The sequence below is a fragment of the Neodiprion virginianus genome, chromosome 2 (genome assembly GCF_021901495.1).
Source record: "Neodiprion virginianus isolate iyNeoVirg1 chromosome 2, iyNeoVirg1.1, whole genome shotgun sequence".
Taxonomy (NCBI): domain Eukaryota; kingdom Metazoa; phylum Arthropoda; class Insecta; order Hymenoptera; family Diprionidae; genus Neodiprion; species Neodiprion virginianus.
This window is the reverse complement of record NC_060878.1, coordinates 9,296,397-9,319,890: the sequence shown is the minus strand read 5'-3', so window position 1 is coordinate 9,319,890 and position 23,494 is coordinate 9,296,397. Positions and strand designations below refer to the sequence as shown.

Here is a 23,494-nt window from a genome sequence, read left to right as displayed (position 1 = left end):
AAACATCCTTTCCGAAATCGAAAAATCTTTACGTTTGAATGGTTTTTGTGTTGACTACAAAAAAAAAAAAGCAAGCACTCAAATACCGGATGCAACCTTATGTCATTTATAAATGTGATAAATAAAAATATATCTTGGTTCTGAAGGGGCGTATCGACTAAACATGAGGGTTTTTACCTTTGTTTATTTTTTTGGCTAATTTTAGTGTAGATATGCGTTTCTAAAAGCGAGTGCTTTTGTACCGAATTCTGCGAAAAAAATTATACATCTTTTTACCACCAAATTCGCCTTTTTGGCGCATACATCCTTATCCCATTAGACACGCCGATGCGTACAATGGTACTTGACGATTGGTCTATTTAAATTTGCCAAACTACGGTCCGGCTTGACGTGAAACATAATCGTCCCACGTTAACTAACGTTCTCCATTTGTCACTCATCTCGGTGGTATTATGTTCCGGTGGATCAAAGGCGGACAAGTTTCTGAACTTTACTAATTTGTGTTTGAGGTTGACGTCCTGTTCCAGCTTCAGGTTTCAATCAAAACTGAAACTAAGTCGTCCCATATTTCGACAAATCTACGGTTACGGTAACGGCCAACCACCGTTCGTTGGAATCAAAGTAAAATCGCTGGAGATCACTTGAATTAACTGTAAGTTTACTGTTCGTAGATCCAATCTAGAATTGAATAGCCCATTGCGAAGTCAATTTCATGATAAAGGGTTACGTGTAAGTACGAGTATTTGCCGCGGTGCTTACAGCTACAGTCTTAGATTGTATTTTACTCGTAAACAGTCGAACACCGACTTGCAGTGTTTCATATCTTACCAAGTTCATAAAGCACACGTACATGGAATGGGTAATGTCAACTACACTGAACGTTATAACCGTAAAAATCCACGGTATGAGAAGCGCGCGTTGGTCCTGAAACAGAAATCAGTTGTTACATCAATGTTGGTAGTTACCGAAGCGGATTTAAGTATGAGAAAATTACGGTCTGTTTGCAAACACTTTGCGGCCTCAATTTCTCATTCTGGAAGTTTCGACTCAACCCCTTTTCACAAATAGTATTACTATTCGATTTTGATAATTTTTTAAACAAGAAAGAAAAGGAAAGATCAACGTGTACAGAAAAAATGTCAGACAATTAGGAACCATAATCATAAAACCCACGAGAGTGAAGCTCGAAGTAAATCCTACACTTATACGTGGGTCTTACTGTGGTTGAGGGAAGAGCAGCGATTTCGACACGTTTATTCGATGAAATCACCATTGTAAGCCCATCCCCGTCGCCTTCCCCATAAGTCTTTAGTCAAGAGAGGGGATTTTGTGCCCTCAAATCCCTTCGAATCTCATTCTCCGTTCCCCCTCAACTATCAAACCCGGCTTGCTTGGCGAGCCTTTTTTATCCATAGCAATTTATCCATTTTGCGTAGATTTTACTCCTGCTTGCGTTGAGGCTTTTCCCGTCATACAAGACGCATTATATAGGGGGACGCAAATCGATGACGTGAAATATTGAAAATTTCATCGATTGATGGAAAATTTTAACCAATAGGTGTAAAGAAAGATACATAAAATAAGGATTTTTCTGCCTGTTAATTAATCATCAGATTGCTATCATTAAATAGCAAGCTTAGATGAAAATTGTGGAACTTCTTGAAAAATACCTGTATATATATGATATTTTGAGTCAATCGAAAAGGGTTCAAGCTTCACTGACGTGTTCCTTTTAAGTTGTACAGGCATATAGGTCGAAATCATGCTAGGTCTATGAAGATTATACAAATTGTTTTCACTTTTATTTTACACACCTGTCGAAAATTTGAAAGCGATTGTCTGAACCATGCCGGAGTTATTTTACTTTTAATTTTTCGTGATTTCACATCGAGCCTGACAGTTTCCCATAAGAATCAATGTATAGTCACGAAAAATTGAAATTAAAATAACTCCAATACGGCTGATTGTGAGACAATCACTTTTCAATGTTTCACAGGTGTTCAAAATGAAAGTAAGAACAATTTTCATAATTTTCATTGGCCCGGCAGGATGTTGACCTACATGCCTGTGCATCCTTAAGCTTTAGATCACGTCTCATGATACGTACGTAGTGTATCCAAGAGTAGGTTCGGGTCGGTTCTGCGTACAGATACCGATACCGACATTTTACCGACACTCATTGCGGCTTCACAGCTTAGAAACAAACCCTTTTTTCAACTTTATCGATCATCAGAAAAAATATCTTCCGCATTGTGCTCTGCGTTACCATAGTATCGATCATTGGAAAAAAGGGTTTGTGTCTGAGCTGTGAAGCGGATAAAAATGTCGGTAACATATCGGTATCGGGATCTGTACGCAGAACCGATTCTATACACCTATTCTCAGGTTTTGTTTTGTTGCAGAAATGGATCACTTTACTCCGAAGAACATTTGCGGTTGTCGGATCAACTCTGTGTACTTATCGGATCTTCCTGGATTACCAGAGAAGAAGAGAAACGTCAATTGGTCAGAAGAGGGTGTGCTAAGGGGGTGTTCTGTGGTTCCTCGATACGGAACCCCCTCAGGATCTTCGAACCCTCCGGGCACCCTCGATAGCCGACCCTCTCTTATTCCGAACGCGCACTCCCGACATTGTCGCTTATATTTCAATGAAAGCCAACATTGAGGTAGGAGAGAAAACGGAGGACGTATCTTGTTTGCTGTCGCTTCGAGGTAGGTACACACAATTACTTTACTGTGAATGGATGTGTGCAATCGTTTCTTGTTGACCGGGTTTTTCCCTCCTACCCGAAGAAGAAGACGACACTAATGTCACCGTTTCAACTTCTCGATAAAAGCTATCAAAAAAACATCTCCAATCGCTCGTAAACCGACAGTTGGAATAATTAGTATAAAGTTCCGATTTGCTCACTTCATGAAACGCGGTCCAGAGACTGACAAGAGAACCGTCAGTTATTTCTTGAGGAATTCGTACCTCAACACCATGTTCCATTTCGCAAAGTGTCGGGTTCTCCGCGTACTAGGAGCTTTATAAATTCGCCCCGTCATCCACCGTTGCCGAGATTCTTTGGTCCGCTATAATAGGGTGGAAAGTATTTGCGCGTCGTCAAAGTGACCGGGCGTCTCGGCTTTGCGTTTTTCGTGTACGCACAATACAAGTATGGTATATACAAAAAGCTTCGCGGAATCGCGGCTAAAGAAAACTTGCCTCCGTTACACCTTTTGGGAGGCGCTATTCATGTCGATTTTCGAACATCCCATTCCAGGGATATGTCCGCCCAATCGATAACGAGGGTCGAAGGGTGAAAGGCACAAAGGTCTTCTTGTAGTCCTCGGGTGTATCTCGATATTTTCACTTCCATTTTTTCTCCCTTTTTTCTTCACCCCTCTATTCCGACGTGTATAAAGAATTCGGATGAGCATACGAAGAAGGACGGGTTTTTCACCCCCGTTGTTCGTGCCCACCGCTTCCTTCCTGCACTCGTCCCGAGCTCATAACGTGTCACTCTTGAAAAACCCATTGCCAAGTCACTCGCCCTGAGTACCTCGGCGCCTCGTGGCTAGTTACTCGACCTATTTTTCAACGACGCGATCGCGCTGATCGTCACAGGACTCTCCGAGCTAGCACGATACGTGGATGTACACTTATCGAGTGTCAAAGTCCATTCGCGAAAAAAACTCGAGAAGAGAGAAACAAAAATAAAAAAATTAGTAAAAAGGGAAGTAACAAAAAAATATATATATATATATATCTACCGCAAGCGTGTTCTGCTATAGAATTTTTTTTTCTTCCATTCCCATTCGCAAACAAACCTTTGTCAATTGATACAGTTGTATAGGTATAGTTTTATCAAGTTTCTGCAATCAGCAATGATACGGCGATTGTATACTGCGAGCGAAAAATGCTCTGTACCAGTTGAGGAACAAAAAATACGGCAACTATTGCCAAAGATAATCGTTTTTTTTTTTTTTTTATATACATATCATGTCTGGGCTAAAATTGTTTTTGCTTTAATGCAAACTTTATCGCACAGGAGAGACAGTAATGTAATATTAATGCAATTCTTGTCAGTTCAACTTTTGGTACAGTGACGATGATGAAATTGAATTTACGACGGTTAGACGCAGGAAGGCGGGTGTTGATTATAATATAATACCTTGAATAATCCGTACAGAAGGAGGATTGAAGATAAGACACCGCAACTCGAGCAGGAAAGTATTACTATGTTGAACCTGACGGTCGCTGAAAACATAAAAAAGCACGGGCAAAGAGTTACGTGACGTAAATTTATTCCTACAGGTAGGATAACAGGAGACGGAGAAATATAAGAAAAATAAAACGAAGGCAGGGGTTGAAATTGACAAAGACGAGGATATCAAAGGTTGAAATGGAAGTCGGAAGAAAACCTGGAACAAGTTTTCTAAGAAACGTAATGGGGGGGAAAAACAAGAATTTATATAAGTTCTGTTCGTTGAATAAGTATCATAAAACGTGTTGTTACGCACCGATTCGAAGTTATAAGACGATAAAATTTTTCTCAGCGTGAAATAAAAAATATACCTATAATAATGATGTACACAAAAATAAATCGTGGCTACATAGCAAGACAATATATGTCTGATAAGATCAAGATAACCGAACTGATCTTTACAGAATTTCTTTTACTCTTGAAATCTTTTCTCTTTAATCAGTTCAACACTACGTTCTTTGCTTAACGTATAACTGACTTTATACAACGCGAGCATGTTTTACGCGGTTTTCCATGCCTGTTTTCCGTACACAAAGTACCCATTTCTATGATGGTCGAGTGAGTCTGCAAATGCGCATGCGCGGAGTACCGAAAAGAACACTTTCAAGTCCTACGGGTTGAAAGTGGTATTGTCTGTACTGCGCACATGCGCTGTCGCGAACAAATCTGTCATTACGCGACTCTAACCTCAATTTCGTGCTTCGTGAAAAGTTATTGGCTTACATCTCAACTGCTGCGGTGTATAAAACTTACTCGGTGAAATGGTCTCTGGCTCAAGGAAACTCGCGGATTGCGGCGCCGACAGATTTCCTGCCAGGTATTGACGTTCTTGATCAAGCAGCTTCGTCGTCATTACTGTCGTCAGCGCAAAGTACAACTGAAATTTGAAAAGAACATACGTTATAACGTTTATGCTGAGAGTTTAAGAGTTTGAAATTAGTCCTGGAACCTTGTGACAATATACCCAGTATTACCTACGATGTAAAAAAGAAAGAAAAATTGGCTGGCTAAGCAGATCAGCTTGAGATTTCTCAAAGTGTTCAATTCGCTTCTGTATAAGACTTCCCCCAATCCTGCTGTATTATAGAACTTGGTCGGTATTATCGTTAGCCTTTCATCGTTGGCTTTCGAATCGAATATTCGAACATTCAGGCGAGTAATTGGGTTGTAACTGGAATCAATGCGACCCTCAACATTAATTGAAATCCAAATCCCCGTTCATATTTTCATCGCAGATTGTCGTAATATATCCTGAGATTAAACAACGCCTTCGGTCTACTGGAATTTATGTATATCTCTTTCAATTCCCTCTTGATGGAAATCCTGATTTATTTTCTCAGAATATTCGCAATCATCTTTCTCCCACATCCTTTCATCGAAATATAGTGATTATTGAATAACTCGTCGATTTAATTGCTACAGAGCCGATAAATTATCCTAAAAATACAAGTCTTCAGTATTACATTTCACATGGAAAATAATCGGTCGAGGATAGCATTCACTTGGGATAGTAATAAACGAATGCAGCAATAAAGGAAATCTTTCTCGTAAAAGTATATTCAAAAGCAATTCATCTGGAAGTTTTTTCCTGGACTAATCCTGGTTGGCCCATTCAGCAGTGGTAATTCCTCAAAGTACTCTCCGATGTCACAAGAATGGCGTCGCTAACTTGCTTTCGATAAAAATTGGACTGAAGTGTTTTTCCCGTGGACCCCTCAAATGTCTCGAACACTTACCTTCACCTTGTTACTTGCACGAGATTCCTTTGCGTATCGTTACTCAGCTCCTGCTACGGCGATATCGCGACTTTATTCGGCAACCGAGTGAATGCGCCGCTTTAAGGTCGTGTAGTACTCCCACCCTTACCGACAGAGCAAACTCGCTCTTTTTCTTCCTATATTAAATAAACAAACGAACGGAAAGGGTTCAAGTTCTGACGGTGCATGGCTCTTGTATATGAAAATTCAGAAAAGTTATTCATACCCCAAAAATCGCTAAAAAAATGTGCGGTTCTTTTGACACGTGTCTTATATTTCCACATTTCCCGCATTTCAGGGTCCAAAAAGTGCACAGCTGACAATGAGATACTTTGCGCAATTCCGGAAAGAACGAGGAGTAAAATGAGCCATCGTCAGACTGTTTTCATGCAATATTGAGGTCGCTAGACGAGAACTGGGATTTACAATATTTTCGTAAATAAAAGATGCTCTCACGATCAGCTAGGCGCACGGACGAGCGTTCCTTGGTTCGTATGTTTATTTAATATAGGAAGAAAAAGGGTGAGTTTGCTCGGTCGGTAATGGTAGGAGTAGTACATGGCCTTAATTTGCATACATCGAACAGCATCTGCTCGGTAAAATCCGCTGAGCACACAATGATGGAAGAATCTTGGAACAGGTTCGGCAAATATTGGATCTACAGTGTTGCAAGATGTCGCATCGCCGTTCTCCTTTATCGAATTCAAGATTTTCCTATCCTATTCGCAGCTGGCTTTTGTTCTCGCTGCTGCCTTCTCTCCAGCTTCTCTATTACACCTATAATATATCTCGTTGTAAAGATATATCTGGTGCAACCCAAGGGTGAGAGAAACGGTGCTTCTCGTGTCGATGGATACTTCGAGCTGATAGCAAACCTAATTTCGTAGACGGTGAAAGGTTGCCCTAGGTAACCACGAGTACGGAGACCTCGTAGGTGCCTCGGTAAATCACCGGTTCGACAATTTTATAGTACCTACCACTATACGAGGAGTAATTGAATTTTTTCTCTCCTCTCCGCTCCGTCGTGCGTTGATACTCCTTTCAAATATCAATATAATGGTGTTTTTCCTCTTCGCCTCGCTAGTCAAAGAACGGAAAAAAAAAACAGCGGACGTAACTCTTCCGCATCGTAAGTTCGTTATAAGAGCGGAAGGCGATAAAATTACAGCAGAAAGAAAGAAAATCGCGAATAAGTCGGGATTTAATTGAATGGAAAATACGGCTGTCGTGCCATTTTCATTCGCAATATTAATCCTCCGATTTCCATAAAAGTAAAGAGCTGTTTTTTCGCGACCGTGCGGTTTGATTGATTTGCAATTTGAATTTTAAGCTATAAACTAGTCGTATTATTTTAACACTATTTTATGATCAGTATAATTTTTATGTCTTACAGGAAATATCTACAAATTGTGCAGGCTTGACTGACAAAATTATACATCTACCATACAAAGTCTCGAGTAGTTCAGACGATATTCACTTTCATCGAAGACATCCAAATTTTAATTGTCGATTGCACCGCCGTTCGCTCGAACATCGGCTGTTAAATTACCTTCCCTTTGGTTCAAAGTAATTGTTGCCATGCCACGGCGGAACGCAAATTGTTACTGCAAGTATTCAGGGCCGACCCTTGACCCACCACCAGTTACGCGTCTTATGAGGGAAGTTTTCTCCCCGTTTCTTGGCGACTAGAACTCATTGGCATGATGGCGGCGTTTGCGGATCGACAACCGTACTTCACATTCTCGACACCCGGGAATGCACACCTGCAGACCCATGCAAATGATGGGCATGAAAAACTGCCATGTCCCGTTTGACTGGAACTTCCGGTTTCACCGGAAATAAATCGGTTTTAAATGTTTTACCGACAAACGTATTTTTTTTCCTCCTTGTTACTTTTTGTCGACAACCGATTACGTTTTTCCCTGGTTTACATATTTATTTTATAAAAATTTATAAATATCTTGTTTCTCGGTAATTGTCTTTCAAAACTTTTTCATTCAGTTATGAAGTCGTATCGATTTCAGATTTTTTACCCGCCCGTTTTCGAGATCATCGCGGAAGTTTGTCGAACAGACCGACGGACTCTTATCCCTTTTCATGGTGATGAAAATTATGAAAACCGTGTTTCTGGCCTGAAACTGAAGTTGTGACGAAACGGTGAAAAGTCTAGATGGAAGTTGAGCCTGTTTGTGTAATATTATTCCAGACCGTGACATCAATTTTTCGATTCTCGGTTTTCTACGTCACACGACATTGAAATAGATTGGCACTTTTATCCAGATGAGGAACATTCGTTCCGTGTCACTCATGCCGAAATTTTGCTTCCATATGGGGCATTCTAGGCAATTTCTATTGACCAATGACCGTCACCGTTTTCGATTCTCTTTTTCTTTCAGTAAATCGTAAGGCACCAACAAAAAGAAAAACGTTATTGGCAAAGTATATGACTCACAGAATTTAGCTTTGTCGAGCGATTTCGTGGTCAACAAAATCACTATTGCAGCCATATATTTGATCGCAACGAAATTTATCCTGAAAATTCTTTGTGGAAATACAGGATATTTGAGCCTTGAGCGAAGATTTTTTTGGGATTCAATTCGAGCATATCAATTAAAAATAAGAAAGTTGAATAAATTAAGTTAAAGGATCGAACGAGAAAGATTAACAGGAAACAATCCTTAATCGTATATAAACACGGATTGCAAAACCCCTACGTCAAGGATTTCTTCTCACTCTCATGATTTTTTCTATCCTTTCAACTTTCTGATTTGAATTTATTGTTTTTTTCATTTTTCTTCTCAGCCACGTAATTGATTTCTTTGTATCTCCCGAACTAAATGCACAGTCATCTTCGATCTATTGAACTAATAATTTTGGTGAATCCTGCAACGCATCTGCCGTGTAAATTTCATTAAAATAAATGGCTTACAATTACTATGAGATCGTGAATCGTACGATTACCAAAACGCTCGTGAAAAAAATCTGTATAACCTTGAAAATTGATGTTTTTGTTTTGTGTGTGTGACACGTAACAATACCCACTAACAGAAGAATGAAGTTAAAAAAGTAACGGAGATGGAAATCGCCTCAAATGCTCCGCGTACAATATAAGGAAGCCTGTTGAACGTTCATAAAATTTTTTTACACCCAATTTCCGGGTACGCTGCTGCGATATAATTTAAAAGTTCATTCTTGACATCAGTATGATGAAAAGGAGTAGTATTCTTGGAAATGAAGGTCGAAAGAACGAAAAAAATCTTGTTAACGTTTCGGCCCAAGTGGGGGCCCTTCTCAGAACGAATTATTTATATTGAAATATATTCAAGAATACATATGACAAGGTTACAAGTTGTAAAGAAAAACCGGACAAGTGCGAGTAGGACTCGCCTTCTGATGGTTTCGTACAAAGTTGTTATTTTTTTTACGTGGTATAACTACAAAATAATTATTTCCGAACTTTTTTCTTTACTGGTGCTGTGATACCTTGCTTCTCTCCAAATGTCATGATTCTAGGTCAACGGAAAGTACCCTATGTTGTGACACTCCGACCACGTGCACGTTACTAAAAATATGGATGTTGGGCGCCAATTGCTTTCTGTAATAAGAATAATTGAAAGAACAAAGCGGAAATAGAAGCGGAGAGCGACAAGATCCTTCTCAGGACGTTTGGACTATACCACGAGCTATGAATAGACCTTAGGTTGGGTAAATTAGTGTAGGCTACAAATTGACGATACAAGACAGACAAATTATATGTGATAAAAAAAATTTATATTTCTTTATTCAGAAAATGAACAGGATAACAAGGAATGCATATGGTAGAGAATGAGAAAGAGGGTCTTGATAGACGGACAGCAAAATGATCCTACAAGGGTTCCGATTTTTCGTTTCGAGGCACAGAACCCTACAAAGGAAGAAATCATAGCCGCAACGCGAAGAGCGAATTTTATTAGCGTATATTCAAGTCCGCGTACCCCCGCTAGAGGGGGGAAGCCTTCGAGTCACCTCTGATCGGTAAACTCGTCAGTCAGATCGTAACACTCGACGCTTATCGACGTGTCATTGTCAAGTATCGTTCGGGAATCGGGATAAATGAGTTTTGTGCGTGTCCGTGCCTGAGAACAACAAGTGACTTGAAAAATTTGGATTACCATCGAAAACACAAGGTAGGTAATAAACGCAATTTCTTCCTTTTTAGGGTCTGGTGCCTCGAAAGGTAAAATCGGAACCCTTGTAGGACACTCGTCGAATTCGCAAAACAAAACGCACGCAGTTGTTCAGAGAAACCAGTAGCGATCTTTCGAGATCAAATGACAAATTCGTTAGCACACAAGCACAATAATCATAAATTGGTTAAACCATTCCTGTAATAAGCTTTCTCTTAAGCGCCACACTCAGCTGTGCATCATTCATTCGTATTCTATATAACGCTCCTGCCCCTCGTTTTTCCTAATATTATCAATATGCGCATGCCAATTAAGAGCATTATCAAAAACTACGCCCAAATACTCGTAACTTATAACATATTCAATCAAGTTATTATCTAAATACGAACTTAAATTATCCCTATTCACATTAAATTTCCATACATTTGCTGCACTACCAAATACCATCGCTTTAGTCTTTAATACATTTAAACGCAGCCGATTAATTTGACACCAGCCAGAAACAGGCTTAATATTTTCATTTATACGGCGAAAACACTCACATAAATCTGCAAGCCTACAACGTAAACAACACGTTGTACGCAAGCGAAACATAAGTAAGGTCATGACCGGACAAAAACGGCTGCATAGACTGTCCCCAGGCACTCACTTTCGATAGCAGACACCAGGGATTGAGCATTAAAACAGCACAGGTAAATAGCAGATAATCTAGATGACCCAGTCGAATTTAATTCCTATTCAAGCGCTGACCCTGACGTTTACGAATTAATGTCTGACGATGGCTATAAAATAATATTATCTAAATCCGTAGCTGGCAATATTTTAATTGCCTTCGACGAACGATCCTTACGCATGAAGACGGCACCGCAGCGTCGAGCTTCACTGAATCTGCCGCGTGGCGCCGACTCTGTCGCTATTGTCCCGTAAGCAAAGTACCGTGTTATTGTAGATGATTAGGGCTTGATTAATCCGAAACTCTTAGGGGGGTGAGATTCTGCGATGGTTAATACGATATCGTGTCGCGAGTTACGCTTCGGTCTGTGATCATGATATCCGACTCGTGGTCGAGTTGTCACAGAAATCTTACTTTCAAAATTCATGTGTCAACTCGTCGCATTGACGAGGTGATCGTGAGTCGGTCCTTCTGCCCAGTCGGACCTTTTGACATTGCAAGGTAAGTCAACAGTGGTAAGCGCAGATTGACTTTGGTTTATCTTGCACGCTAAATAATCGTGATTGTAGACAAAGAGCTGAAATTAGGATTTAAATTCATGTGCTTGTTGACCTACACGTTAGTCGCCTCAAGTAAGGGCCCACGTATAATTTCCGGGGCTAGCTCTGTAAATGCTTGTCATAATAACTAACCGAGAGCCACCGATATAAATGTCATTTTCCCTCCGTATCTAAATAATAGGAGCCACCCAATAGCGGAGGCTTACTATCTATGGATGCCTGTGTGTAATCATCCGATAGTGAAGATTTACAGTTGATTATCCTTGTAACAACCATCAGGCAGCGAAGGTTTATTCTTTATCCGAGTACGTACGAGTATAACCATCCGGAAATGTAGGTTCATTATTATGAATCTTCGTGTATCTATCAGACAATAGAAATTTATTATCTTTATAATTTACCGACAGCTTAAGTGACTTTATTTCACACTCTCCTTTTTCAAATACATTCAAATTTGTGTTAGCTCCTAAACACCCAACACCCCCAATTTTAATAAGGTACACGTGGTCGGAGTGTCACAACATAGGGTACTTTCCGTTAACCTAGAATCATGAGATTCGGAGAGAAGCAAGGTATCACAACATCAGTAAAGAAAAAAGTCCGGAAATAATTATTTTGTAGTTATACCACGTAAAAAAAATAACAACTTTGTACGAAACCATCAGAAGGCGAGTCCTACTCGCACTTGTCCGGTTTTTCTTTACAACTTGTAACCTTGTCATATATATTGTTGAATATATTTCAATATAAATAATTCGTTCTGAGAAGGGCCCTCACTTGGGCCGAAACGTTAACAAGATTTGTTTCGTTCTTTCGACCTTCGTTTCCAAGAATACTACTCCTTTTCATCATACTGATGTCAAGAATGAACTTTTAAATTATATCGCAGCAGCGTACCCGGAAATTGGGTGTAAAAAAATTTTATGAACGTTCAACAGGCTTTCTTATATTGTACGCGGAGCATTTGAGGCGATTTCCATCTCCGTTACTTTTTTAACTTCATTCTTCTGTTAGTGGGATATTGTTACGTGTCACACACACAAAACAAAAACATCAATTTTTAAAGTTGTACAGATTTTTTTCACGAGCGTTTTGGTAATCGTACGATTCACGATCTCATAGTAATTGTATGCCATTTATTTTAATGAAATTTACACGGCAGATGCGTTGCAGGATTCACCAAAATTATTAGTTCAATAGATTGAAGATGACTGTGCATTTAGTTCGGGAGATACAAAGAAATCAATTACGTGGCTGAGAAGAAAAATGAAAAAAACAATAAATTCAAATCAGAAAGTTGAAAGGATAGAAAAAAATCATGAGAGTGAGAAGAAATCCTTGACGTAGGGGTTTGGAATCCGTGTTTATATACGATCAAGGATTGTTTCCTGTTAATTTTTCTCGTTCGATCCTTGAATTTGTTTCACTCAACTTTCTTATTTTTTAACCAGAAATAAGTTTCACTTGGCCAAAAACGTCAGCGTCGTTTGTTTCGTTATTTTAATCTTCATATCCAAGAATACTACCCCTTTTCGTTCAATAAAAATAATCGTCAAACCTGCTGCACATCATATTGTCACTGACGTATAACGAGGTGTCCATAGCCACACTCGTTAGTTGTCTAAAGTTGCGTATAACGGGTGTTGCTAATGAACGAGGGAGGGTCGTGTCCTGACACCTGTGCAACATGGTAATAACACGGTGGCTCATCAGCAAAGGGAACCGGATATGCGTACATACAGAGGTATGATACAACTACGCGTCGACAGGCGTGTAAGGCATGCCTTATACAGCGTTAAAATTTGCGAGGACTAAGAAAATTCGTGTGAGAATGCGTGCATGTACGTATATATGGGTATATGTATAATACAGCGAAAGAGAGAGAGAGAGAGAGATAAGCCCTAATACGTAGGCATCACTGCGGCCGCCGTTCTATATGTTAATTTTGAATTTCGAAGGTGAAGGGTCCTCGTGAGGAAGACGAGAGAGGATCAAACTGATCCCGCGTGTTATTCACTTCGTGCCTGAAATTATCCACGAGTCAATTCGTCTAGCGGAAAGTTCCAGGCTCCTCAACCCTTTAATTCGTGCTGAGACGCTCGGCGTTCCACCTTTTTTGTTGTTTTTTGTAGCTTTTTCTTTGTTCAACTAATTTTTTGCTAACTGCTGAGTTTTTTGGTTACACATGGTCCCTGAAATATTTGATGAGTCTAAAATAAATATAGAATTTATTTACTGTAATAATGGCCCATCTAAACAAACGGTCGAAATTTATACTTTTCCATTCATGTAAAAAAGGATCTTCTGTTAATCTATAATACCATAAAAATTTGATTGCCAATGCTTACACAAATCTTATACACATCAAAAAATGTTACGGAATTTTTTCAAAATTTATCTTTTTGTTGTTTTTTTTCTGTTCGCCGTACTGGATCCGCTATTTTAAATTCCATAATTACGAGTTTAGATTCGTAATCAGTGACCCCAAAAACCGTGTGACATAAAGTTGTATCAAAATCAAAAAACTTTTTTAATTTACGTCCGCCATATTGGATCCGCCATTTTGAATTTCCTAATTTCGAGTCGAGACTCGTAATTAGCGACCCCAAAAGCCGATTCGTGCAAAATTTCAAGCGAATCGCATGCAAGGAAAAATGTATGCATGAAAGGGTTAAAGTTCTTTATTCTTCACCTACCGTGCCGACGTTTTACTTACACCCCGCGAAACACGACACGATTTTCATGCCTGTGATGTGGATGGCGATGGGTTAATATATGGATTCTCTTTAATTTCAAATTCCTTGTGCAAAAAATTTCGAGGAATGTTGGACAATTACAGGAATTCTCCGTGCTGCAGCTGTTGTCAAGTGTTGTTAAGAACAACGTCGACAGGGTCCCTTGACTCCTCATTTTCCATCCCCCATCCCATCCCATTCGCCGAAAACCTCGTATATTTAAAAGTTTAATCACGCACCGCTGAGCGCGGAATATATTAATTAATTTATCGAAACATATATACATATATGTATATACATGTATAGATTTTTTTTCATTTGCCTAGGCGACTAATTAGATTTTTAATGGAACAACGCTGTTTTCAAATGAATAATGAATAATGTCAGCTCATTAGACGCGTCATCTTGTTGTTGTTAGGCGTACGATAAAACGAAAATGTGTAGCCGGATTATAAAAACTATGCCGCCGCGTGAAATGACGGATTAATTTTCGTATGCTTTTTGCGTTACGGTGTAAATTCCAAGCGTGCTAAAAGTCGCGTGTCAAGAGTTTCGCGATAAGTATGTCTCGCTGCAAAATCATTTGGTAAATAGCGAATCGTGATTGATATTTAAATTACGGTATTATTAATTATAATAGCAAGCGACTACTCGATGAGACGTTTTTCACTTTCACACTCATATACGAGTAAATAAAAGTATAAGAAAAGAGCTGGTCATTCGAATTATCAGCAGACGCATACGTCAGACAGAAGATTTACTTTTTATAAAAGAAAACTCGCTCTTTTCATCGCGAAACACGCTGTTGGGTATTTTCGATACGGGATCCTTCTGCTTGAACAAATGCGTTTGTACAGAGGTATATGAAGCGGGTTGGCAAAGCAACTCCCTTTAGGAAACTTTGCCTTCCAATATTGCCTGTCGTTTTATAACCCTGTAGGTTCTATTTCCCTCCCGACAAATACAGACGTTGTCATATAAAGCCAGTTCCTCCTTTTAATTTTTTTTTTTTTTTTTATTTTATTTTATTTATTTTTATTGAAACCTTAATTCGTAACATGTATTATACGTTATAATCATAACAACAATATGTATTTACATCAGCGTGTTTCAGCAAAAAAACAATTTGCGATTTTCCATCATGGCAAACCCCGAAAAGCTTGTTTACGTTGAAAGAAAGATTGTGTCGAAAGGTGAGCGTTCTACGTTATGTGGAAGATCGCGATCGGTTGATTTTTCAATTTTATACATCTTTTTAAATTTACGAAGTATCTTGAATACAATTTTTTTCTTTTTTTTTGTTTTTTTTACTTTTTACGTTAATCGTAATATCAATTTACTTCACAAGGAAGACACGCGCTTGTTATATTAAGTTTCCCGTTAACGTTGGAAAATTGTATCCGACGACTTTTTCATTATTAATTCTATCTCATAAGATAGTGATAATTTAATATGCATTTTTAATTTTGGAGAATAAGATTACCGGTTGATATATTGTTACGTTATCGATCGTGATCCGTGGATTAAATATCAATGTTTTGAAAAATATTAAGAATTGAAGTGCTACAACCTGTTTTTTCATAAATTCAAAAAAAAAATGTGAGAAAAGTGAAAAATGAACGTTCGTCTTTTAACAGAATTTTTCTTTTAATCTAAACAACCTTTTTAGGGGCTGCCACGGTGAAAAATGAAAAATTGTTTTTTTCTGAAACACTCACATATACGTACAGAACATACGCGATACCGTTCGATTTGTTGATTGAAAAAAAAACAACCATACAAAAAAATACTCGATAAAAGTATATTGAAATTTTTGTGTCAGCATTAAGTTAACGATACATTATTTAGTCAATTAGAGTGAAAAAATATTCCTCAGACTAGCAAAGCACGAATTACTGAAACATTTTGAACGCATAAAGTAATAATGGCAATATGACTTTGGGACTAAAAAACTGAGTAATAAGTAATCTGATATTTTTCAAGTTATTTTAGAACAAATTTTCGACACATGAAACACTAACAAGCATGTCTTGATTAAGACTTGAAAGAGTGGAGAAAAAGAACACTATAAGGCCTCAGAATATTACATATATCGCATAATTTCAAAAAATGTATAATCGAGTCAGGTTAAGAATTAACATAATTTTATATGATTTATAAGCGGCATCACAAACGATCCAGAAAATGGAAAAGCTTGTTTAAAAACGTGCAAACGATGTCTTACTCTAGTAATGCGTCTGTGCATTGAAAGCGCGACAGGCTTCCGGAGGATTCGATAAAACGGTGGAAAGTGGAATAGAAGGGTATTCCGATAGCCGCAATTTGAAGCGTGATATTGGCGGGACCGGGATCGATATCAGTTTAATTCCCAGGAGTGATAAATATCGTACATATATATGTATGCGACGTATATGTGCGATGTAAAATGCATGCGTGATCCAATTCCTTCTGCCTAACGGCGCTCCGCAGTGGCAGGTGACGTTTGAAGGGGAATGTATAAGCGAGGAGGAGGAGCATTAGCAGAGAAAAATCGCCCGAAGGGGAAATATGGGTGAAAAGAGGGACTCTGGAACCTGGAGACACGTCCGCCTGCATCTACCACGTACCTTTACTCTCGGTGCCAGAACCACTCTTCGCGGCACGTTTTCCCTCTCGGATTCCCCCGTTTCATTTTATACCCTTTTCATCCATCCTCTTCAAACGGCTCATACATATATGATTCGTATATCCACATCTATTTGCGGTCCCTTTCATTACCAACAGTCGGTAGGCAAAGCGGGTTCTGGATACAGATTCCGTTACCGACACTTAGCCGGGACACAAACCTTTTCCTAAAATCTTCAAGGGTGGTGGAAATATTTGACTGACTTTATCGATTATCCGATCATTCAGTTCCTCTACCTTACTGGCAATATGCTCTGCCATACTATAATTTCTATGCTCGTGGTGCAAAATCCCGGAACTGCATTAGCGACACGCGTATCTCAAATTCACTTAAAGAAATGTCTCGTTAATTCAAACGAATGTCATTTCATTTGACAACGCAAACTTTTCTCTGTCGAATCAAATTGTACTTTTTTGAATGAGTAAAATACTTATTGAGTGATATTTGGTCGCAAAATATGGTGAAATTTAACACTGTAAAGGAGTAATTCAAAAATCGCATATTTGAGGTTTTGACAGAACAGTTTGAATATTTTTTCACTAGTATTCGAGAAAACAAGAATTGACTATGCATAAAGTCTTGAGCTAATTAAATTTGGAAGATTCGAATCAACCGAACTTGAATAACATTAACTAAAAAACTCGAATTATTGGATTCTAAAATTCCGAATGAATTGAGAATCGATCTCGAAAATTTATATTCACGATTTTTCACCTTTCCCGACATTCGCGGCTCTCCTTTCGAAGCACGCTACATTTTTCATGCACCGTCCTCAATCTAACGATGTATAAAACGATCGCCCCATAACATCAACGGATCATCCGATAGGTTTATTGATCACACGCCGTTGGGCGATATGAAAATGTCAAAATATGGGACTGTTGAAATAAAGAATAAGTATTTTTCATTTTTGTTATTTCAGATTTTCAGTATTCATCATAGTGATTCCGCAGCTACAGATAAAAAAGCGATTGTCGATGTTTTGTTCCCGTGGTTTCAAATCGTCTAACCGTCTAGTGCAGGAACGCTTCGAACAACCTAATGCATCTGCATACTGCAGCCGCGAAACGATATTCGCTTCGGTGGTCCGATCCGCACTGTGAGTGTATTTTATTACGTCTATTTTCCATTTTTATAACCCCCTATAAAATTGACCAGAGTGAAAACAATACGGTACCGGTGCATATACCCTTACATACACAGGGTACAACCGTGGAAGAATTTTCCCCTGGCGAAACTATCGGATATCGAGTTTTTCGCGTTTACATCATACATACATGTATATTTAAGGTATAAAGTATATGCGGGCTATCTTATATGTACATATATAATACAAGGAATAGATCGCGAAAGGTCTAGAGAGCATATCGCAAAAAGTGAAGATATCCACAGCAGTAAAGCAGTATACGATAGATAAGGGAGAGGAAATGGAGTAAAAAAGTAAGTAAAGAAAGACACACGAACACACGTGCAGTAAAACTTTATCCAAGTAATCTGCCAAGAACTTTTTTGGATCCCGAGGTTTTAGTTGATATATAAAAGGCATCCCTCTCTCTCTCTCTCTCTATATATATATATATATATATATATATAATATACAGGTGCTGTAGAAAGGGGAGGAATGGCTTTCATCATTCTCGGAATAGAATCATCCCTTGTCGCGAAATTCAATTTCCATCACTTTTCTTTCTCTTCTTAATACACGCACACACACACACACACACACACATATATATGTTTATTTCAGGCTGTGTCTGTCCCGAATATCATTCCTATATTTATATACACGAAGAAGCTTGTCCCCCATATATATATATATATATATATTAATATAATATATATATGTATATATATGTATATATTATATATATTCAAATATGCACCATGCATATACATCCCTGCGAATTATTCCACGTGTGAAAATCGAATTTCCCGGATTGAACCGCATGCCGAATTTGCACCTAAAACCCGTGCTCGCGTTGAATACCTGTTTGAAAAGCTTTCGTCGTTTTGTCCATTTTATTCCTTTTTTTTTTTATTTCTCTTTTCCCAACGTGAATTGATAGGGAATCGAACATTTTATCACCAATCCTATAACTTATTAGCAATCCTGTGCTTTATAATACCTGATGAAATAACTCTACACGAATCTGGATAGCATTGAAATTCTACGCAGCTGTCATGTGTTTATATTATTTATATACTCACTGCTGTACATTGTATGCTAAATACGTATAACAAAATATTTGTAATCGTTTACTTGACAAATTTTATTTAACCGCTGTATTTTTTTTTTTTCTGTGTGTATTATGAACTGATAATTTATTTATAAGAAATTGAATTTTGTTATTTTCATGACACGGTTTTTCGACTTCTTTTCAAAGAATTTTTATTGCAGTATATTAAAACGAAGTTGATTTTTGACTTGCAATTATACTTATATGTGAAGAAATTGAACGACGTATCTTGAAAAAATGAGCGAGGAAGAGTGACTTGCTTTCAGAATTATTTATTAAAATTTGTGATAATATATTTCTAAAATCAATTTGGTTTTGGAGGAAAAGAATTTTGAATGACTAGACTTTATCATCATTACACGGCCGTTTATTTAGATTCGGAAATTTGAAGATAATTCTTGTTGACTATTTCGTGTCTGTGAGAAATAGAAAAAAATTAAAGGCATATAGTCGTTTTGGCCGCCAGTTCGTACAGTTGATGTTAGAAATTCTGAATCTTCCTTATTTTTGCTGTTCTTCGAGGCATAGAATCTAGAATCGAGTTGACCTTGAAGTTGAAACTGAGTTGTAATAAAATTGGACGGCCTTCATCTGCGGTGCAGGGATCAGTCACTTAACTTTATTTTAGCATAACGTGAAAACTTGAGGCAAAGTGTAGTAAGAATAATTTTCCAATTCGTATCACTTCAGCTCCATCATCGCATCTCGACCCGTTTATTTACTTCTTTATTTTTATTTTCTCAATCCTTCGCAGGCACAGATATAGAATAGATTCAATCGAACTCTACATTGAATATAGCTAGGTGAAATTCTGGTCGTTTTACTAAAGCTTCACCGAGTGAAATAACCCCAATAGTATATATAGAGGCAAATTTGAGACGTCGCATAAAATCCTCGCGATTGATTCGCGTATCGATTTTCAAAAGAAGTTTCGATATCTTCATGAAAATTACAAAATGTGTGAGTTTCCATTAAAAGTTTGTCAATTTCACCGGTCAAAATCGTGCCGTCTATTTTGACGAAAATTTATTTCAATTATTCTAAGAAGCTAACGGATCACAAATACGATTAGCCGATTATGTTTCGATCCTGGAAAGCGTGGGCAAGTGCCTCTAAGACGTCGCACAAATACCGCGCGTCTTGTAAGGATATTCAGAAGATGCTGGATCCGAGGTTAGATTAATGACGATCTATGTAATATTACATACCTATGGTCTATATAGGTGGTTGTATAATATCTGCCAAGTTGGATTTACGACAAGTCTTCATTCATATTTATCAGGAGCAAAGATTTATCAAGCCAACAACTAAAGGTGTACAGCCCATGAATAGATTAGAGGCTGAACTGAATATGAAAAGACGTGTTTCCCATGTTATACGTACCTAACGCGTGTGCCAGGCTGGATTTTAGTCTATCAACGAATCGTGGCTTCCACACAGTTGTAACCGATAAGATTCCCCAGGATTCACTTCGCGATTCGACATTAGACTGTTGAAAAAATTGTCCTGATTTTCTATTTTTCTTTCTCTTTGTTGGATCGTCGCAAAATGACGACAACTTTTTACGCCCGTTATTACGCGTTGATCGTTTCGAAAGATGTTTTAAAATCGAAATCATTGCAAGTAAACGCTCTGATCTTGGGTAAAAATTGTGGATTTACCCGAATAAATGGAAGAATTATGCGAGTCGTGTATCATGCAATAATATTTAAACCTCTTTATTACCCCGTGAAATTTTGCCGTGTTAAATATTCATCGCAAGGAACTCGAGTCTCCGCTGTTAGGGATTATGTCAACAACCGGACTAGCGACTTTCGCCCCAAGCTTATACCCGTAAAAAGATTTTACTGAAAACTGCAGGAAAAGAGAGACAATTCGGGGTGTTTGGTAAAAAATACCCATGTCAAATATATTTTTTACTGTAAAACTAGCAGATTTTATTCTGCACACTGTGGTTTACACTGTATTTCTAGAGCAAGTTCTCTATAATTTTACCAAAAAACCTGATGTGTCCTACTTATTCTACTGTTTTGAGTAAAATCAGTTCTTTTATTCTCTCCGTGTAGGATTTGATTTGCCTCGAGCACACTTGTTGAATTCTGACGGCTTTCCCAAACTCTGCAAGTCCCAATCTGTATGAAACTGGGTGTATTTCCCCGTGTGTGGGACGAATCCTAAACTTCTCTCCTGCCTCTGATTATTTGCTCTGTGTATATTTCAACAATGCTACCTTACATAGAATTCCCCAATATACGTTATTATTCAATCAAAGCGGAACGACGACGTTTCACCTTAAATGTAGTTCAAAACGTAGAAGGATCTCAAATACGACATTTTTTTTTCGTAGAAGAATATAAATTGAGAATCCAAAAATGTATAAATAAACTTATACCGATTTTTTTTTTAGTGAATGGACAAGATTGCGAAGGGCAAAATATTTAATTGCGAAAATTCAGAAGAGTCAGAAAGTAGAATTTCAAATGTCAGTTTGACGCAGTGTTCGACAATTTACAAATCCGACTTTGTCAATAACGGCTGATCGAAGACTCCAAAGCTTTTGATGTCGCGAATCAAGTTGTTCTTGCACGCGGTGAAAGATGGGGACCCCTGATTTAACGTGATTTTTGATTTTCAATCCAATGGGCCTTGGTTGCTGAGAAATCGCGATTTGAAATTTTTAGATTTACGGACGTGTTAGGCTCGCGCTTCGAATATATAGAGTTGGGCGGTTCAAAAAGGGCCTTTTTTTTATAGATTTCGCTTTTCTCCGAAATTCTTGCATCTTTTCACTAAAAAATAACTCACGCAAAAGAGCTGGGCTGAAAATCCTTTTACCACTGCCTCAACGATGTTGAAATTTCGAAAAAAGCTATTTTCGGGAATTTCAAAATTGAGACATCCTTAAATCCTTGGGTGGATATGTTTCTTATGACGAAACAAAAGTTTTTGTAAAACCTGAGATGCGTGCGATTTTTTTAGTCACGAAAAATCTGTGTTGAAATTCGTAAAAACTAATTTTTTCAACTTTCAAATATTAATATTTGTTCATAATGCGGTCGAATTAACTTTCGGGAAAACAGTTATTCTACTGGATGATTTATCGAAAATTTCAGTACACCAATCATCCGTTATTTTGGAAATTTGTATCTGAAAAATCTCGGTTTTTCGGCCAGTCGACTTTCCGGTCTTTCGGGATTTTCATCCCCACACGTAATTTTATTCCGATGAAATGACCTTTTTTTCCGCTATTCCGAGGGTGCTGCAGGAATAGTCGCTTATATATTATATATATCTGTACCAAACTTCGAGCTCTCGGTTCACTGCGCACAACGAATTCCCCGAATGAGGGAGGAGCGGATTTCAGACCCGAAACTGTCGAGACAAGGAGATGACACCGGGCGATGGACCCATCCGACCATCCTCTAGAATAAGGGGAAGGATCATCCCTCCCCTCTTCTCATCTCCTCTTATATCCTCTGATCCCACCCACCCAAAGACCCTTTCCATTAAACCTACGTCACCTTGAAAACACCAATCGCTAATTAGCCAGCTCGCGATATGACGTCGTCGGTTTTTGGAATTCCGAAACGAAACGCTGTCTGCGGTTATATACTTGTAAATTTTTGCCCCCTTGTGGTGTTGAGAAAAATGATATTTGGTCTGAAAAAGAACGAGATGAAAGGTTTTTTTTGGGAAAATAAAATCGGGTGAAATTCTGACGAATTTATTAAAGACGTTTTCTCTGATGGGTCAGATAAAATGTTAAAACCATACGAGTTTCAACTGAAATAGAGAAAAAATAAATAAAATGTCGAAGAGATCGTTTCATAACACGATTATTTCAACACTGGTGAAAAAACGTCACATCGTACAAATTAGAACGGATCACAGATCGTTTTGTTTATAAATGAATTTCCCGTGTATCACTCAACAGACTTTTCTTTCATCTTCAAAATGTTAGTTAATCGCAGAAAAAAAAATTGCCACGCAGAATTGTTATAAATTATACGTGATGAACAAATGGTTTGTAAAACTATGTAAAACCATGTAAATTCATTTACGAAGTCAAAATGAGCGACAGAATTAACTATCAATCACGAGTGGATACGTTTTCTCTTTACGTAAAATAAGTTGTAGAATAATATTGCTATCCATTTAAAAAATTTATTATTGAGGTTTTTCAAATTCAAACCTACATATTTTCCATTCTGATACATGCACGCAATTTTATATCTGCACGTAGATCTGACGCATCACGCTTCTTTCGACACTTTTTTACGACACTGTAACCTTCTGCTTGTGAATAACTGATGCAAGCTTGATTCTCTCACGACTTTTTTTTGGCTTTTTTTTTTTATCAACCAGAGGCATTTCTGTTCCAATTTTTTTAACCTATGGTTACGGTCGCTTCGGTTAAAGTAGCAATACAAGGGGGGGTTCTGGATACAAAT

At 38.1% G+C, this 23,494-nt stretch overlaps 1 protein-coding gene across 3 annotated transcripts in view; it reads right to left on the bottom strand.

Annotated features, from left to right (window-relative positions):
- LOC124297461 (uncharacterized) overlaps window positions 1–23,494 on the bottom strand; it is a 50,334-nt gene that overhangs the window by 13,707 nt on the left and 13,133 nt on the right. For 2 of the 3 annotated variants that reach the window (XM_046748534.1, XM_046748536.1), the window contains exons 2-4: window positions 5,004–5,127; window positions 4,158–4,243; window positions 829–924 (exon numbers count right to left, since the gene is read on the bottom strand). In XM_046748534.1, coding sequence (XP_046604490.1) covers window positions 829–924; window positions 4,158–4,243; window positions 5,004–5,127 — 306 coding nt within the window. The remainder of the gene's footprint in view (window positions 1–828; window positions 925–4,157; window positions 4,244–5,003; window positions 5,128–23,494) is intronic. The other variant, XM_046748535.1, reaches the window with a different exon arrangement.